At 37.7% G+C, this 17,686-nt stretch overlaps 1 protein-coding gene across 1 annotated transcript; it reads left to right on the plus strand.

Annotated features, from left to right (window-relative positions):
- Positions 1-14,692: 14,692 nt before the first annotated feature.
- On the plus strand, positions 14,693-17,360 carry LOC113284651 (60S ribosomal protein L5-like). Its single transcript, XM_026534168.1, has 8 exons — positions 14,693-14,809; positions 15,414-15,483; positions 15,570-15,788; positions 15,870-15,949; positions 16,150-16,266; positions 16,482-16,628; positions 16,739-16,908; positions 17,048-17,360. Exons 1-8 carry the CDS (start codon positions 14,807-14,809, stop codon positions 17,160-17,162), a joined length of 921 nt encoding a protein of 306 aa, XP_026389953.1. The 5' UTR covers positions 14,693-14,806; the 3' UTR covers positions 17,163-17,360.
- Positions 17,361-17,686: the final 326 nt, after the last annotated feature.

Raw genomic sequence — 17,686 nt, forward strand, 5'->3', positions numbered from 1 at the left:
TGCACGTACTTAGCTTTTCCTAAAATACATGACTCAAATATAGACTATTTCCTAATACTTTATTACCTAGCAAACAAACATCTGAATTCCTCTTTTAAGATACAAAAAGCTTCCACCCAAACAGTCCATGAAGAAAATAACAATGAAAGTGGAAGGACACATTCATACCCCTCCAATTATTACAGCGGATATTAATGGGGCACTAGTTTTTATTTATGTAGTGTAATGAGGGTTATCATTTTTAATAGGTAATGCTCAGGAATATTGATATAGTAGATCGCAATATTAACGGAAAAATCTTTGCTTCAATTTTCTCAGATATCCCAAACCTCAAAAAGGATCTGAAATGTATAAGCATAGCTTTTTCACCATTATGCCAACGCAAATTAGAGCGTTTACGTCCTATTAGAAATCGAACATCGTTCAAAATCATTATACGAAGGGGAAAGTATTTGCAGTAGTGTTCAAATATATAACTTTGAATTTATAAACATAAACATCATAAAAATTGTATATTGTATACCACACAACATAAGCATGGGTGCAAAATGAACAAAGTATATATGATTACGATGACATACAAAAAACACAATTGATCAGTTTTTATGGATTCCATCAGTAATTAAGACCAAGTCTTTCGAGGCCTTCATAGCCTTGATAAAATGTCCACGAGAACTTTTGCAGAAATACGTAAGGGTGCATGAGGACTATGATTCCTTCTGAAGGCTTGTCTTGGATTTGATGATAACTTCCTTAGTGATTTCTATTCACCAGGATTCTTATTATATAAAACAATAGTATCCCTTTTGGGAATACAAAAGTTATGGCGGAGATAATCTCCTCATTACAATAATTATGACAGGAGATATTCTCCTTAATAAAAATAAGTAAAGCAGTATAATATATTCTCTAATACACCCCCTTAGCCTGAGCGGGAGAGGAGAAAACGCTAAGACTAGAACGAAAACGAACAAATAGCTGTCGTGGAAGGCCCTTGGTGAAGATGTCAGCATACTGGTTTTCAGACGGGACTTGCAAGACATGAATATCACCAATACGAACGCGTTCACGAACAAAGTGTATGTCAATCTCCACATGTTTAGTGCGCTGATGTTGAACAGGATCTCCGGACATATATATCGCACTTACATTATCTCAATACACGATAGTAGCACGTCGTAAAGGTAGATGGAGCTCTAGAAGAAGGTTGTGAATCCATGTTGTTTCAGCAACATCGTTTGCTACCCCCCGGTATTCTGCTTCAGCACTGGATCGAGAAACTGTTGCTTGACGTGTTGATGACCAGGAGATGAGGTTGTCTGCAATAAATACTCAAAATCTAGAAGTCGAACGACGTGAATCAGGACAACCCGCCCAATCAGCATCAAAGTATGCTGTTAAGCCAGAGATAGCGGAGACCGAGAGAAATAATTCGTGATCAATTGTGCCCTGAAGATAGCGAATAATCCTCTTAAGGGCCTTAATGTGAGGCTCTCGAGGATCATGCATGAATAAACATACCTGCTGGACTGCATAGGATATATCTGGCCGTGTGAAAGTGAGGTACTGCAAAGCACCGGCTAGGCTTCTATACAAAGTGGGGTCCGTGAGAGCAGGGCCAGAGGTAGCACTGAGCTTGGCATTGGTGTCGACCGGAGTAGCCACTGGATTGCATTTTGTCATGGACGCACGTGCAATGATGTCCTGAGCATATAACGACTGAGACAAAAATAGCCCTGAGGATGAACGAGTAACAGTAATACCCAAAAAAATGATGAAATGGGCCAAGGTCAGACATAGCAAATTCCCTTTTCATCAAATCAATGAAGCGGCATAGGAGAGCATCAGTAGAGGCAGTTAAAATAATATCATCAACATATAATAATAGGTATGCCGTCTCGGAACCTGATTGATAAACGAAGAGGGAGGGATCACACACACTAGCGTGAAAACCACAATTAGTGATAAACTTGGAAAACCTCTGAAACCACGCCCGTGGAGCCTGCTTAAGACCATAGAGAGACCTACGTAGTCGACATACGTAATCAGGGTGATCAGGATCAACAAACCCGGAGGCTGATGCATATATACTGTCTCGGTCGAGTCACCATGAAGAAACGCATTCTTGACATCTAGCTGATGTATGGGCCAAGAACGTGAAGTAGCAATAGTAAGAACGGTACGAATAGTAGCTGGTTTGACAACCGGATAAACGTTTCAAAACAATCAACCCCAACCTGCTGAGATTTACCATTAGCAACTAGACGAGCCTTGTATCGCTGCAAGGAGCCATCAGCATGATATTTGTCACGAAAGATCCACATGGAACGAATAACATGAGCGTCACGTGGTCGTGGTACCAGTTCCCAAGTATTAGTTTTCAACATAGCATTGTACTCATCTTTCATGGCAGCGTTCCAGTTTATGTCTCTAAGAGCATACAAGTGAGAACGAGGGAGAGGAGAGATATGACGAAGGGTTTGGACATGAAGATTAAGGCAACGGACAGGGCGGAAGATGCCACGGGAGGCGCGAGTGGTGGGGCGAGAAGGAGATGGAGGAACAGTAGTGATTGGAGGTATGCAAGAAGGTGTAAGGACAGTGGTTGCTGTAGGGGAAGAAGTGGTTGGTGGGGATGAGGGGTTAACGTCAGTAGGCTGTACGCAATGATTGGATGGTGCATAAATAGTTGGAGTGGGATCTGACGCAGTGGGAAAAGAAGAAGAAAAAGAGGTGAGGGGAGATGCTGACTCAGTGGGGTATGGAGGTGGGAGTGGAAACTGACATTGGGAAGTGGGAGTGGGAACTGAGTATTGGGGAAAGAAGAAATGGTGATGGGGCCTGCTGACTTAGTGGGGACGGAAGTGGCAGGAGGGAAGAAAGACGTTTGGATGGGAGGAGTAGATAATGTGTTGCGACGATGAGGTGGGATGTAGATGTCAGGTGGAGTAGGCTGAATAGGAGATGATTGGTGTACAGTAGAAGCAGTACTAGAGGATGGGTAAGAGAGGTGATTATTGTGGGAGGAGTTAAAAAAAAGAAGGAGACACATCGTCGTCATCAGGGGGGTTGTTTTTAGGAGGGGTAGAAAATGGGAAAACACTCTCGTCAAATGTCACATGACGGGACATGATTATTTTGTGTGTGGTGAGATCTAAGCATCGGTATCCACGGTGGTTAGGAGGAAAACCAAGAAAGACACACCTAGTGGAACGAGGGGCGAGTTTGTGGGGAGTTGTGGAGGAGAGATTTGGATAGCAAAGAAAACCGAATGTACGAAGATGATCATACGTTGGTTGGCGTTGATAAAGAATAGACACATGTGATTGATTATGAAGGACTTTGGTGGGTAGAATATTATGGAGATAGACAGCCATATGAAGAGAATAAACCCAATATTTAGGAGGAACGGAAGCGTGAGACATAAGAGTGCGAGTGATGTCGTTGACACGGCGAATCATGCGTTCAGCCTTGCCATTTTGGGAGGAAGTTTGGGGGCAAGAGAAACGAAAAACAAGACCATTGTTACGAGCAAAAGTATGGAAGGAAGAATTGTCAAATTTGCGGCCCATGTCGCATTGAAAACATTTAATTTGACGTTCAAATTGAGTTTGAACAAATGAACGAAATTCCAAGAACTTTTCATAAACTTGGGATTTAAACTTTAGTGGATAAACCCAAAGATAGTTGGTAAAATCATCCAGTAATATAAGATAATAACGGAAACCGGTCTCTATATGTAAAGGAGAGGTCCATAAATCACTGTGAATGATATCAAATGGTGCAAAAGTAATGGAATTCGATTCATAAAATGGTAATCTAACATGTTTACTAACTTGACATGAATGACAAAGTTTAGAATGTTGATTCTTATTACAATGAATAGAATTATTTGTACGAAGAACATCTAAAACAGCCTTGCCGGGATGACCAAGGCGGCTATGCCAAATATCTGGCGAAAAGACAGCAAGAGAAATGGGGGAAGACTGGGATGATATTTGTGGTGGCACGGCAGAGTTGGTGATCGGGTAGAGCTCCCCGGAACTATTACATCGAAGGATAATTTTCCTCGAACTTAGATCTTTCACAGAAAAACCAGAAGGATCAAACTCAACAGACACACGATTATCAGTGGTGAACTTACAAACGGAAACTTAGTTTTTGATAATATCGGGAACAACAAGGGTATTTTTGAGTTGAAGAGTACTAGAGGGAAGGGTTATGAACTTGGTACCACTGGCAGTAACTGGAATACTATTGCCATTGCCAACTAAGATAGATTGTACATTGCTTGAATTGAAAACGTTGTGTAGATTACCTGGATCAGCAGTGAGGTGCGACGTAGCACCGGTATCCATGTAGAAAGAATCATCGGGTTGTTGTAGATGCATAGAACTATATGCCTCAGCAATGTCTGTGAGCTTCAGTTGTTCCCTCGCCATTGATTTTTAATGGTTTAGAGAAAATAGGATCGTAGGGGGATGATACCATCTTGGATTTGATGATAACTTCCTTAGTGATTTCTATTCACCAGGATTCTTATTATATAAAACAATAGTATCCCTTTTGGGAATACAAAAGTTATGGCGGAGATAATCTCCTCATTACAATAATTATGATAGGAGATATTCTCCTTAATAAAAATAAGTAAAGCAGTATAATATATTCTCTAATAGCTTGGATAGAGGAATGCTCACTATTTGGGATGAGGAGAAAGTAGAATGCATTCATGAAGTCGTATCATCCAACACCAAAACCAAAACCATAACCAAGCTCTTTAGTCCCGAGCAAGGAAGGATAGAGGAGAGATAATATCTCGTGAAGATCTTATCTCCTAAAATATGGCTAAGTTTCTATGCTGGCTCGCATGCCTAAGCAACATGTACAGAGGCAGTAGAAAATTCTTGGCACATCCCGTGCCGCGTGTGAAACAGGGAGTGGACACACTATTATAGTAGGATTTACGCATTTGCGACCGTTAAAGTAGCATACCCACTATATCCCTGTCCGAGCTACAGGGAGAGTCTCCCCTTTCACGATCATGTTTCCTGCATAGCTACGGGAGGGAGTCCCCCCCCCCCCCCTTCACAATATGCTAGGATGGTTACACATGTTCACCATTTCGAGGGACAATAATCGATACCTTCTCGATAGATAGCACATGAACCGAACGAGTCTTTCCCGAAGAAGAATCTGGGAAGACGTTGGAGAGGTAGTCGGGCTTGTTATCGCCGCGCGGAGCGGGGAGCCAACCAGCACCCAAGAACCAAACACCACTCATACGCCAACACGTATTTTTCATCAAGAAACGACCGTCTCCGGTATAACAAGCCATCAATCAAAAATTCATAAACAAGAAGGATAAATTTAAATGGACCCTTACCGATGTATAATCACTTTCCTTGCATTATTGGCAAGAGAATGGATTTTTGGGAAGAGTTACATATTGTCTTAATGGATGGTGTAACAAAGCTTGGTGTATTGCAAGGGATTCTAATGCGGTAATGAAAATTTGGGAGAGAAATAAAAAATGGAGGATCAAGACTAGGAAAAAGACTCTTTAATGAATTCATGGAGAAATATGAGTTATTAGACTTACCAATATTAAGAGAGGTAGTTTATACACATGATCAAATATGAAGGAAGATCCTATTCTCAGCGGATTAGATAGGATTATCATATCCACTCAATTCGAAGATTAGTACCCCAAATGTGGCGTAAACAATTCTCTCCAGGAACGTGTCAGATCACTCTCTAATACTTCTCTCAACAAGTAATATATATGCATCTTGAAAAGGCGAGGGTACCCAAATATACCTCAAGCTAAAACTTTTCCTACGTATAAGTCCTTTCTCCGAAAGTGATTGTCTATGGACTGAGTTGAGACAATACAACTGATCGGTTCACACTTCGTGTGATCGTCTATGGATACTAGATCGAGACAATACAACAACGAAGTATGTTTACTTGATACAAAGGTTCGGACTTAAACAAACACAATAGGATTGCTTATCAAGTAAATAGAAATTAACGTTTGTGTAATTTACTTTAATTATAATAAAACAATTATAATGCGGAATATAAAAGTAAATGACACAACAAGATTTTGTTAACGAGGAAACCGCAAATGCAGAAAAACCCCGGGACCTAGTCCAGAATTGCTCTCAGGATTAAGCCGCTACACAAAATTACACTAACTTCATATAGTTGAGACCAAGTAACTAACTCTATAGTTCACCTAGTTCCTTATATATTCCCACGCCTCCAACTTATAAATAAGTCACGTACTTGGAACAATTCATTTGGTACGTATTACAAACAGTAAAGGAACAACAAATCTGTTTGGTATCAACTCTATTCAACCAAGTGATATGAGTCGGACAAAGGCTCTTCCGTTTATCTCAATATAAACTCCTTCGTCAGGTCCTTAGATCTATCTTATGTTCAATCACCCAAAGGTAATCGTTTAAGATTAAGCCAACAACACCTTTAATCCAAAGAATCGTGTTGATGCCGATATACTCAATTAATCAATCCAATCTACCAAAAGGATAAACCTATTATTAATTGGATCCTCTTTTACCGAAACAAGTGTTGTGCACACCAAAGATTATAAAACCCAAGTCAGATCTTCAATATCTTCTTTGTCTTCAAATCTTCTTAAATCTTCAATAAAAACCTGCACACAATCACTTGAATCTCTTGTGATCAATTATGCACAGAACGGAGTCTGTTAAAAATGGATTATCACAATATCGTCTTTAGAACTAACAAAAGTCTAAAGATCCCTGTCGAAACTCTGAACTAGTTTGAGTGAATCTTATATCAGAAGAGAAGATTCTCAAGAATAAACAAACTAGGTGCAATAAGATTTCAACCACCGTTAGTCAATCAAATCAATCGAAAACAAAAGATAAACCGCAATTATCTAGTTTCCCACCAACGGTACACGCTAGAGCTTCTCAATCCCAAAGAAGACTTTAAACTGAGCGGGCGTAAGATATTTCTCCTAATTAGATTACTCTCTTCTCCGAATAGGCGGCTACACCAGTAACAACAACAAAAGAGTAAATCTGTTGTTAAGAAGGATTAGTTTGCTAGAAAGGCAAACTTCAAGTATTTATAGACAAGGAAGTTTGGACACCAAGGAATTTCCAAAACCGAAAATATTCTCAAGATATTCATTAAATCACATATTCGGTTTTCATAATTTCTGGAAATGCTCTGTCCAAAAATAACGATCGAAATCTCTCGGAAAATCTAATTAGTAAATGCACATTACTAATTCTGTAATTTCCCTACAAAATGAAATTAATAACCTTAATTAAAAGATTCCTGACTTACTTATGTTTTGATCATGGGATTCTCTTCCCTTAGCCGTTAAGGAATATCTTTGAACAATTAAAGATATAAACATTCACAGCACGTGTTCAGAGTTTGTCGACATCTTTAATTTGTAAGTTCTCTTTCACACTTACAACCTTGAAACCGATTTTCTACACTTCCAAACAAGTTTAGAATTGGTTCATCTGACTTTCAAGAACTATGTGATTGATCAAACCAACATTCAATCAAAATCATGGGTTTATGGTTCAACCAAAACAAGTTTTGGTTCTACCTCCATGTGAGTATTGTGCATAGTCACACTAGCTTTCCAAAAATTCGGTTGAATAGGTACTAGGATCGGTTCCCCACATATATATGGTATCTAACTTATATGTGTTGCACATGTCCATAGGATCGGTTCCCCTTTACCTAAAAACGTGTTGCACATGTCCATAGGATCGGTTCCCCTTTCTGCTATAAACCTTGTTGCACCCCATACAAGGATCGGTTCATTTTGATGTACTGCACCCCTTACAAGGATCGGTTCCCCTTTCCTTTTAATGGGTCAGACATACAAAATCCGATCAAACCACAGTTGATTACTTAAGATCGGTTTTACTAATAAAAGTTATACTAGTACATAAGTCAGGCCTTTGTGAATAGTTCTACCAAGAACACAACAAGTTGTGAGCGGTTATACTCTATCACACATATTGGTTGTTCATAATATATGCAATGAATAACAAAACCAATAACACATGGCAATTTCCTTTTCGGTCCACAAAAAGTTTATGAACTTACTTCTTTAGAACACATGTAAACATTGTTCCATAGGATGAAATCCTCACCTCATACCCATACATAATCATAATAGCATTCAAATGATTATGGCGATGTCTTATCTACAAAGTTTAATAGTTAAGCAATAAACCTCGTATTGTATTCCTTAATACTAAGTCTATCTAGAGTTCAAATATGTTTCGCAGTTATGTTTTCAATATGCATGACTTGAAAGATACGTTAGGGATGAAACAGTTCAAGTCAAATATCACTAACCTCAAGTGGAAGGATGATTGTTGTCGTTGTAGCTCCTTGCTTTTTCACATCTTCAAGACTTCGCAATACTTTGTAATGTCTCATATCCTAATACTTTCAAGCTTACCTATACGAAGTTGACTCTAGTACATAATCAAGCGACTCTTAACATGAGTTTTGATTCACTAAAATATGACAACCAAACTTGACATACTAACGCTTGGTGGGTTCAACCGAGCAATTCTCTAACACATCTAACCCTCCATTCAAGTTGGAAATTTACTGGCTTTACAACAAAACTTTCCTCCAAAACTTAGAAATTTGGTGGAATGCCATGGTATACAACGGCTCACCTAGTTTCATACTAGCAAAAAAGCTACATAACTTGAAATTCTACATCAAGAGATGGTCCAGGGAGCAGTATGGTAAACAAAGTGACAAAAATAAACAATTGATTCTCAAGATAGATTAATTAAACTTGAAGGAAGAAAATGGAAACCTGAAGATTTCTGAGTTTGTAGATAGAGTATAGTGGAAGCTACAACTAAAACATATTAGATTAGATGATTACAGGAAATGGCTTTCAAGATCAAATGAAAATCAGCTTAAGAATGGAGAAAGAAATACGAAATACCTGCACCAACTGGCTAATGGAAATAAAGGAAAAATACTACCCACAAACTTGTTATAGAAGGTGAAGATAATTTTAATCAACAAGAGATTAAAAAGAGCTTCAATGACTATTTCTCTGGCATATTTACAGAACATCATGCCTGGAGACCTCATCTTGCAGATCCTAACTCCCTAAAAATCTCTTCAGAAGATCAAATTTGGTTGGAAAGACCATTTAAGGAAGAGGAAGTCTGGACATCCATCAAAAGCAGTGGCAGATACAAGTCTCCGGGACCGCATGAGTACCCAATGGAGTTCTTCAAAGTGTCTTGGCCTATAATCAAGAATGAACTGATGATGATTGTGCAAGAATTTGCTGAAACAGAGAAATTAGATTGTATAATGAACCAATCATTCATAACTCTCATACCAAAAAGAGAGAATGCAGATACACCAAAGCAGTTCAGGCCAATAAGCTTAGTGGGAGGATTTTATAAGATTATATCATAGATGCTAACATCTAGTTTCAAAGTAATCATTCCTAAATTCATAAGTGAATATCAAGGAGCCTTCATTCAAGGGAAACAGATCCAAAATGAGATAATTATAGTATGAGAACTTCTAGATGTGAGATTCAAATCCAAAAATACAGGTATTCTATACAAACTAGACATTGAAAAAGCTTTCGACAATGTAAACTGGTTATGTTTGGATCATTTTCTGCTAAAAGCTAGTTTTGGTGAAAAATATGGAGAAAGTGGATCCATTGTTGTCCTCTGCCAAATCCTCCATTTTATTGAATGACAGTCCTTCCAACAAGTTCAAACATCAGAAAGGTCTCAAACAAGGAGACTCCTTATCTCCATTTCTTTTTATCCTTATAGCATAAGTACTTACAAGGTTACTGAGAAGAGCAAAAGAACTGAACATTATATCAGGTTTCAAAGTGCATAGAATTCACAACATTTCCCACCTTCAATTTTCTGAAGATACGCTCATTTTCTTGGATGCTAAAGAAGAAGAAATTGAAAGACTAACTCATGATACTACAGATATATGAGGCCGTAGCAGGTCTTAAAGTCAATCTGGACAAGAGCATTGTAATAAGCATAGGTGCATACCACAGAATACAAGAATTGGCAAAGATTTTATGTTGTCAAAAAGAATCTCTCCCCTTCAAATATCTTGGTATTCAATTAAGAGCCACTAGAAAACAAACAAGCATATGGGAAGGAATTGTTGATAAGTTCAAAGCTAAATTAGCTCCGTGGAGAAGAAGATTCTTGTCAAAAGTATGAAGAATTGAGCTTATTAACAGTGCTTTGGAAAGCTTACCAGTTTACTTCATGTCTCTCACTCCGATGCGTGTGTTAATTGAAAAGCAGATGATTAAACACGTGAGAGAGTTTCTATGGGGGGCTACTTCAGATAGGAAAAAGATATGATGAATTGCATGGGAGAGAGCATGTAAACCAAAGAAATTTGGGGGTCTGGGTATTAGGAAATTCAGAGCTTCAAACAAGGCCATGTTGGAAAAATGGAATTGGGGATACATTAGAACCTTTATATATAAGAATACTCCATATAGGAATGACCTCCATATAAAAATAAAAATTTCTAATCCCGACTTGGGCCAGTTACATTAAAGAATAAACTCCATATTGGAATAAGTCATATTTTTTTCCGGTCCAGTCTTAAGGAACTTACCTCCATATAAGAATAATTGACATTATAATATAAATAATATAAGTCTTGTCATACATTACAGTTTAAGATGAACAAATTCTTGTAACCATTTTGCACGATCCTTTTACTTCTAAGTGGTTTATTGCTTTCATTTGCACAATGCAATAAAATTTTATGTGTCGTGGTTGAGTTTTGTGTGGGTTGTGTTATACATCGAGCTTCATATATCCCTATTTGCAAAACTAAACAAAATTTAACTATTCATTCTACTACCCATATACGTTATGATGTTTCCGATGCGTATGTAGATATTTTTCCTAAATACATATATAACAATTCTTTTTTGATGTTTTCAAGGTAAACCTCTATCTAAGAATAACCTCCATATAAAAATATTTTTATGTAGTCCCAAGAAAATTCTTGTATAGAGGTTCTACTGTATATACAAGAAAAAGATGCTCTATGGAGGAATTTCATCCTACATAAAACTAGGTCAGATAAAGAGGATTTATTCCCAAAAACATTTGACTCTACTTTTTGGGGAGGATACTGGAAAGGAATTGAGCAGGAGAATGTCCTCTTCCAATGGAATGCCAAGGTGCACATAGGAGATGGCAAAAGCATCAAATTATGGTTAGATCCTTGGAAATCTCCAGTTCCTTTTAGCACAACATACAATAAAGCTTTTAAAGCCACTGTAGGGAAAAATGCCAAAATTGTAGAGCTTGTGCACAATGGGCAATGAAGACTACAACTCCCACATTCACCGGATGAAGAAACCAAAGCGGAGCTACAGAACCTCTTATCGTTGATTGGATCTCCTCCCACACGAGAAGATACCCCATACTTCATAACTTCATCCTACACTACTAAAGAAGGATACAACTGGCTAATGACCCATCAGCATGGAGGTGGAGAAAACTTAGACATGTATGGAACAAGAAAGTTCCTCCCAATGCACAATTACTGGCCTGGCTTGCAATACACAATGCCATACCTACTGTGGATAACTTGAACAGAAGGGGCTGCCAAACCCAAGAAACTCGTTGCTGCTTGTGCAACTGAAGAAGAAGATGTTAATCACATACTGCTCACATGCCGCTTCGTCAAAAGCATATGGTATTACTTCTTTCTGAAAATGGAGACATCCTGGGTCCATAAAGGATGAGATGAAGGATCAGTTCTTACATTGGCATGCTATCAGATGCAAAAAACTTGCCAAGAAGGTCTGGTACATTCTCCCTTTTGCAATTATATGAGCAATTTTGAAGGAAAGGAACAGGCGTGTCATGGCCAAAAAGATTGGAAGAGAGAAGGAGATGATAATTATATAAATCAAAAAATTGATTTATCATTGGGGAGATGTACATTCATGGTTTAGATTCACAAGTTTCAGGGATCTTCTGTTAAATTAACGGGAGTTTATGTCTAGATATCGGATAACTGAAAGGTATCCAAATGGACTCTAGTCGTGTTATTCTTACTTGTATTGGGATTTTAGTCCTTTTATTTTAATAAATTCTTGTTTTTTTTTATCAAAAAAAAGAATTACAACTCATGTGGGGGGCCGTTGCCTGTAGCTTCACTTTTGTTTGACCTTGTTTTTACATTTCGGCTACACTATCACAAAATTTTATTATACCCCTAGCCTCACACTCGATTAGACATACTGAGCGGTGTAGTCTACATCCGGTAGTAGAGACTCTACCGCTCAGTAGAGACTAAACCTCGCCATGCCCATAGTGGGTGCAAAAGAGGTAAATTCATGGCTTTGCCATGCCCATTGAAACTGGGCCTTACAGCCTCAATTTAGTTTTGGGTGTTATAATAAATTTTGGCATGATATGATTTTCTTAGCAATAAAATCTATTTTCAATTCATATCCTGCAATAAAATTTAGGAAAATTTCTTGTTTGGTCCTAGGCACATATAATTATTTATATTAGGGTCCAACCGGATCTTTTTTTTATCCGGAGGTCCAAAATTAATTAAAACATGAAAATGTCCTTAATACCCATTACTACCAAACGTGTGTGTCTACACTGCTTACAAATTTGAGCATATCTGGTACACTGCTTAAAAATTCGATTACATATTTGCTACACTATTTACAAAGTTGAGTACATATCTGTCGCACTGCTTAGAAATCTGAGTACATATCTGTCGTACTGCTTACAAATCCGATTATATATCTGAATGCTTACAAATTCGAGTACATATTTGCTGCACTGCTTCCAGGTAGAGTACAAATCTGTAAGAATCATTATTTAAACAAAAAATAAATAATTAACTAGGTTTTTTGTCAGTATAGCATATATGTACTGATGGTTCATACACAAACAACCGAAAAAAAAACCTAAAACCAGCAAAATAAAACTATTATAATCATATCTAGTAACAATATGAATAAAAAAAAACGTAATTATTCAGTATGCATATATTACTGCTGGATCAAACAACAACAAAAAAAATTATTTAAACAAAAACTAAACAGTTAACTAGGTTTTTTGTCAGTACATCATATACGTACTGATAGTTCATACACAAAAACAACTGAAAAAAACCTAAACCCAACAAAAAAAAACTAATCAGATCTAGTAACGAAATGAATAAAAAACGTAACTATTCATCTAGATCTGGATTATTTTCATGAAAATGAAGGAACACTTGATTAATCATGCGTGCAAATTGGAAAACATAATCAAACATCAACTAATTAATATTTAGATCTTGAAACCTTTGAATAAACATTACGAGAAGAAGATTAATAAGGAAAATCAACTTACCAAAGGCTAGAATCGATCAAGCTGTTCTAAAAATCTTCGTACTCATGGATCGAACCCAAAAAGAATGAAAAAACTCTGAATATAATCGAATCAAAGCACATATTTCAGTATTACACATACGTACTCATGGATCGAACCCAAAAACAATGACAAAACTCTGAATATAACCGAATCAAAGCAGATATTTCAGTATTACATATACGTACTCATGGATCGAACCCAAAAATCAATTAAAAAACGCGGTGCAACACAAATACACTCATGGATCGAATCCAAAAACAATGACAAAACTCTGAATACAACCGAATCAAAGCAGATATTTCAGTATTACACATACATACTCATGGATCGAACCCAAAAACAATGACAAAACTCTGAATATAACCGAATCAAAGAAGATATTTCAGTATTACATATACGTACTCATGGATCGAACCCAAAAATCAATTAAAAAACGCGGTGTAACAAAAACACACTCAGAGATCATACCAAATCGACGAAAGTAAACTCTTCCAGTTTACTATCAACATCAGATCTAATACCTAAATATTAGATTTTGCTATAACACATGAAAATTTCTCTAATCCGAGAAGAAAAAAACCTAAATTAAAATAAGCTTTTGAAGAAGAAAGGAAAAATGAAAACCTAAACTATACCAACAGTAAGGAAGTGAACCTACCGATTAATCTTAGTTTGAGTTCACGAATTGATCAACACCTCAGAAGATCTTCATAGCCGGAGCTCTTCACCGAACCACATATGAGAAAATGAAGAAGAAGAATAGATCGAGAAAATGAAGAAGAAATGGATTTGGTTACTGCTTTTATATACTTGAGGGTGTTTCCGATATTTAAAAATACGTCCCCATATGTTCCACATGTGTGCAGGACCAGGGCTTAAAAAGTTGAGTCCATTTTTCTGTTTTCTTTTTATTATGGACCTCCGATTACTGGGCTTTAGTGGATGGACCTGCCACTAAGTAAGAACACTATAATAGGATCTATAGGTAATTCCTACTAAAATTTATGCTTCAAAGAAAAAAAAGGCATGAAGAAAAAGTCAAATTACAAAGTACCACCCACTAAAATAAAGCCCACTAAACATCACAGAGTAGGTGACTAGGTGTAGAAATTACAATTCGGATCTGTCCGGTGTTTGTGGACCTTTTTAGGCCCATGTTCTCATGGCTCGACCGAAGAAAGAAAACCCTGATACCTAAAAAGAATCTACTAAATCTCGGCCGTTCATGAACACTTAGGGTTTATAATATAAGCCGTTTCCATCTTCTCTAGTCGTCTCTCTTTTATCACTCAACAAAGCAGCGGGGAGTAGTCTAGGAGGAGGAGAAACAATCTACAGCGATGGTACAAACCCTAAATCATTCATTTTCAACAGTTTATTCATCTTCTTTATGTAAATCGATGTCTACTTCCGTTCTCGAAGTTTAATTTGATCTGTTTGCTTTCACATGAAATTGTTTTTTGTTAGTTTTGAGCTCCTTTAGGTATAGATTTGTACAGATTGATGAAGTTTTTGTGATTTACTGGTTTTATCGTTGTGTTCTCCTCAGTAGTTATCATGTTAGGGTTTATCTTTCTGTTTGTGTCTGGAGTATGATTTGTGATTTGATGTTTTAAAGCCTGTAAGTGGATAAATATGTCTAGATCTGGAACTGTTCATTTGTCAATTAGTAAAATTCTTTTTCTGATACTGAATAGAGTGATATGTATATTAGGTTTTGATTATATTTTCTATTTTGATCTCTGGAAATGCTTTGATTGAAGATTTTTATCTATTTGTGATGAGATTCTTAGATTATTCCATGGGTCTTGTTATGAATTTAGAAGTGTTATATAAGTTTCAGCTCTTCTATTTAAACTTGTAATTGAAATTGTATTGGGGTGTTTAGACATTGTTTTTTGTGTTTGATGAAAAATTTTAGACTAAATTTGAATCGGTTCTGTGCAGGTTTTCATCAAAGCACAGAAACCCAGGGCTTACTTCAAGAGGTTTCAAGTCAAATTCAAGCGAAGGAGAGGTATATACTCTTTGATTTTTGATGTAATTGCTTATATCGTTGGCTGGATGTAATTTGATTGTATTGTTTCATTGTAATGAATGCAGAGGGAAAGACTGATTACAGAGCCAGAATCCGTCTTATTAACCAGGACAAGAACAAGTACAACACTCCTAAGTACCGTTTTGTTGTTCGTTTCACCAACAAGGACATTATTGCCCAGATTATATCTGCTACCATCACTGGAGATTTGGTAATGTGTGCAGCTTATGCCCATGAGTTGCCCCGATATGGTCTTGAAGTTGGTCTCACCAACTATGCTGCAGGTAAATATTATGACCTTATTCATATCCTGTTCTATTTTTAGTTATTAGAATGATTCTAATGTCTGTTTTCTTAAACAACAGCTTACTGTACTGGCCTTCTATTGGCTCGTCGTGTGTTGAAAAAACTGGAGATGGATGCAGAGTATGAAGGCAATGTTGAGGTATCTGTTATGTTTATCGTTTTTGGTTTTTTGTTATGTAGGTAATCTTTTTTATTGTTCTCTTAAAACAGCCATTATTTGGAGAGGGCGAGAGCAGTACTAAGATGGGTGACCGCTTGGGAAGTCCTCTGTTTCCTTTCTAGACGGCTTTGAAGAAGAAGAAGATGAAGAAACTGTTCACTAACAGTTATCACTTGTAGGCAACCGGTGAAGACTACTCTGTTGAGCCCGGTGAAAGCCGACGGCCTTTCCGTGCTCTTCTTGATGTTGGTCTTCTACGAACAACTACTGGAAACCGTATCTTTGGTGCACTCAAGGTAACCTTAGCTCCTGCAGTTGTCATGCAGTAGTGTTTTCTTGGGTTGTCTTTATATTTTTCATTCTCACCATTCCCTTCTCGCAGAATGTCTGGGTACCTAATTCTTTGGTATATTCTAGTTTATACATGTTTTTTCTTTTTTCCCGGCTGGTGCTTAGCTTCTCTTAATTACTGTGGTTGAGATCTAATCATTACTCTACACAATAATTTTAGGGAGCTTTGGATGGTGGTCTTGACATTCCTCACAGTGACAAAAGGTTTGCTGGTTTCCAGAAGGGTGAAGGAAAAAAAGATGCTGCATTGGACCCTGAGATCCACAGAAAGTACATCTTTGGTGGGCATGTTGGTACATACATGAGGGTGCGTCTTGGGCACATGCATATTTTTATTTTTGTCAATCAATACTCGTAGTGTTGATTGAAGTGCTCTTTGGTATTGTTTTCTGAATTCGTGTTGATGACAATGTCCAGACCCTAATGGAGGATGAGCCTGAAAAGTTCCAAACTCATTTCTCTGAGTATGCCAAGAGAAACATTGATGCGGATGGTCTTGAAGCTCTTTACAAGAAGGTGCATGCAGCTATCAGAGCTGATCCTACTGCAAAGAAAACTGAGAAGGCAGCTCCCAAGGCCCACAAGAGGTATAGAACTACTGCAATTTTCCATATTTTGTGTCTTGGTTCCCTTGCTTCGCTTGGCTTCATCAATATAGTGAAAGATAAAACTTGGTTTTGAGTTGGAAACTTTGTTCATGTTTTTTTTGTTTTTCATCAACTGCAGGTATAACTTGAAGAAATTGACATACGATGAGAGGAAGAACAAGTTGATCGAGAGATTGAATGCCCTCAACTCAGCAGCAGGGGCAGATGAGGATGAGGATGAGGATGATGAGTGAACTGTCTCTCACCACCCCAAGTAGAATTAAAGCAAAGAAATTTTGGGTGTTCAGCTTTGTCTTTTTCAGTGGACAAAATATTTCATCTTTTTAGTTTTGTTTGTCTTAATGCTATAGACCTTGGTAGGCTTTTTGGATGGTTACAAGCTGAGAATCAAATGCAACTCGTTTTTGTTAAGTAGTAAATGAGTTTTGACAGGTAGAGGTGTCAAAAAGGCCAGGCTAGCCTGGGCCTGGCCTGGCCTGGCCTGTATAACCAGGCTAAAGCCTGACCTGGCCCGTGCTCTAACAGGCCCAGGCTGGACTCAGGCTCTTGACAGGCCAAGGCCAGGCTATGTTTTTCAACCTGTTAGCTTGTTAAGGCCTGGCCTGCTTTAGCCTGGGCCTGTATAAGCCTGCTCAGGCCGGCCTGCCATGGCCTGTTAAGGAGGTATTGGAATTGATCCCATGATGTAACACAACATTATGTACGCTTATCTGCAGCATTTTGTGAAACCTATTTTGAGGCAGACCAATAACTTCAA

This window comes from Papaver somniferum, chromosome 5 (genome assembly GCF_003573695.1).
Source record: "Papaver somniferum cultivar HN1 chromosome 5, ASM357369v1, whole genome shotgun sequence".
NCBI classification, from domain to species: domain Eukaryota; kingdom Viridiplantae; phylum Streptophyta; class Magnoliopsida; order Ranunculales; family Papaveraceae; genus Papaver; species Papaver somniferum.

Coding starts and splice junctions, on each gene's coding strand:
- LOC113284651 (XM_026534168.1), top strand. Junction 16,267..16,481: donor GTATCTTTGGTGCACTCAAG/GTAACCTTAGCT, acceptor CAATAATTTTAG/GGAGCTTTGGATGGTGGTCT. Junction 16,909..17,047: donor GCTCCCAAGGCCCACAAGAG/GTATAGAACTAC, acceptor CATCAACTGCAG/GTATAACTTGAAGAAATTGA.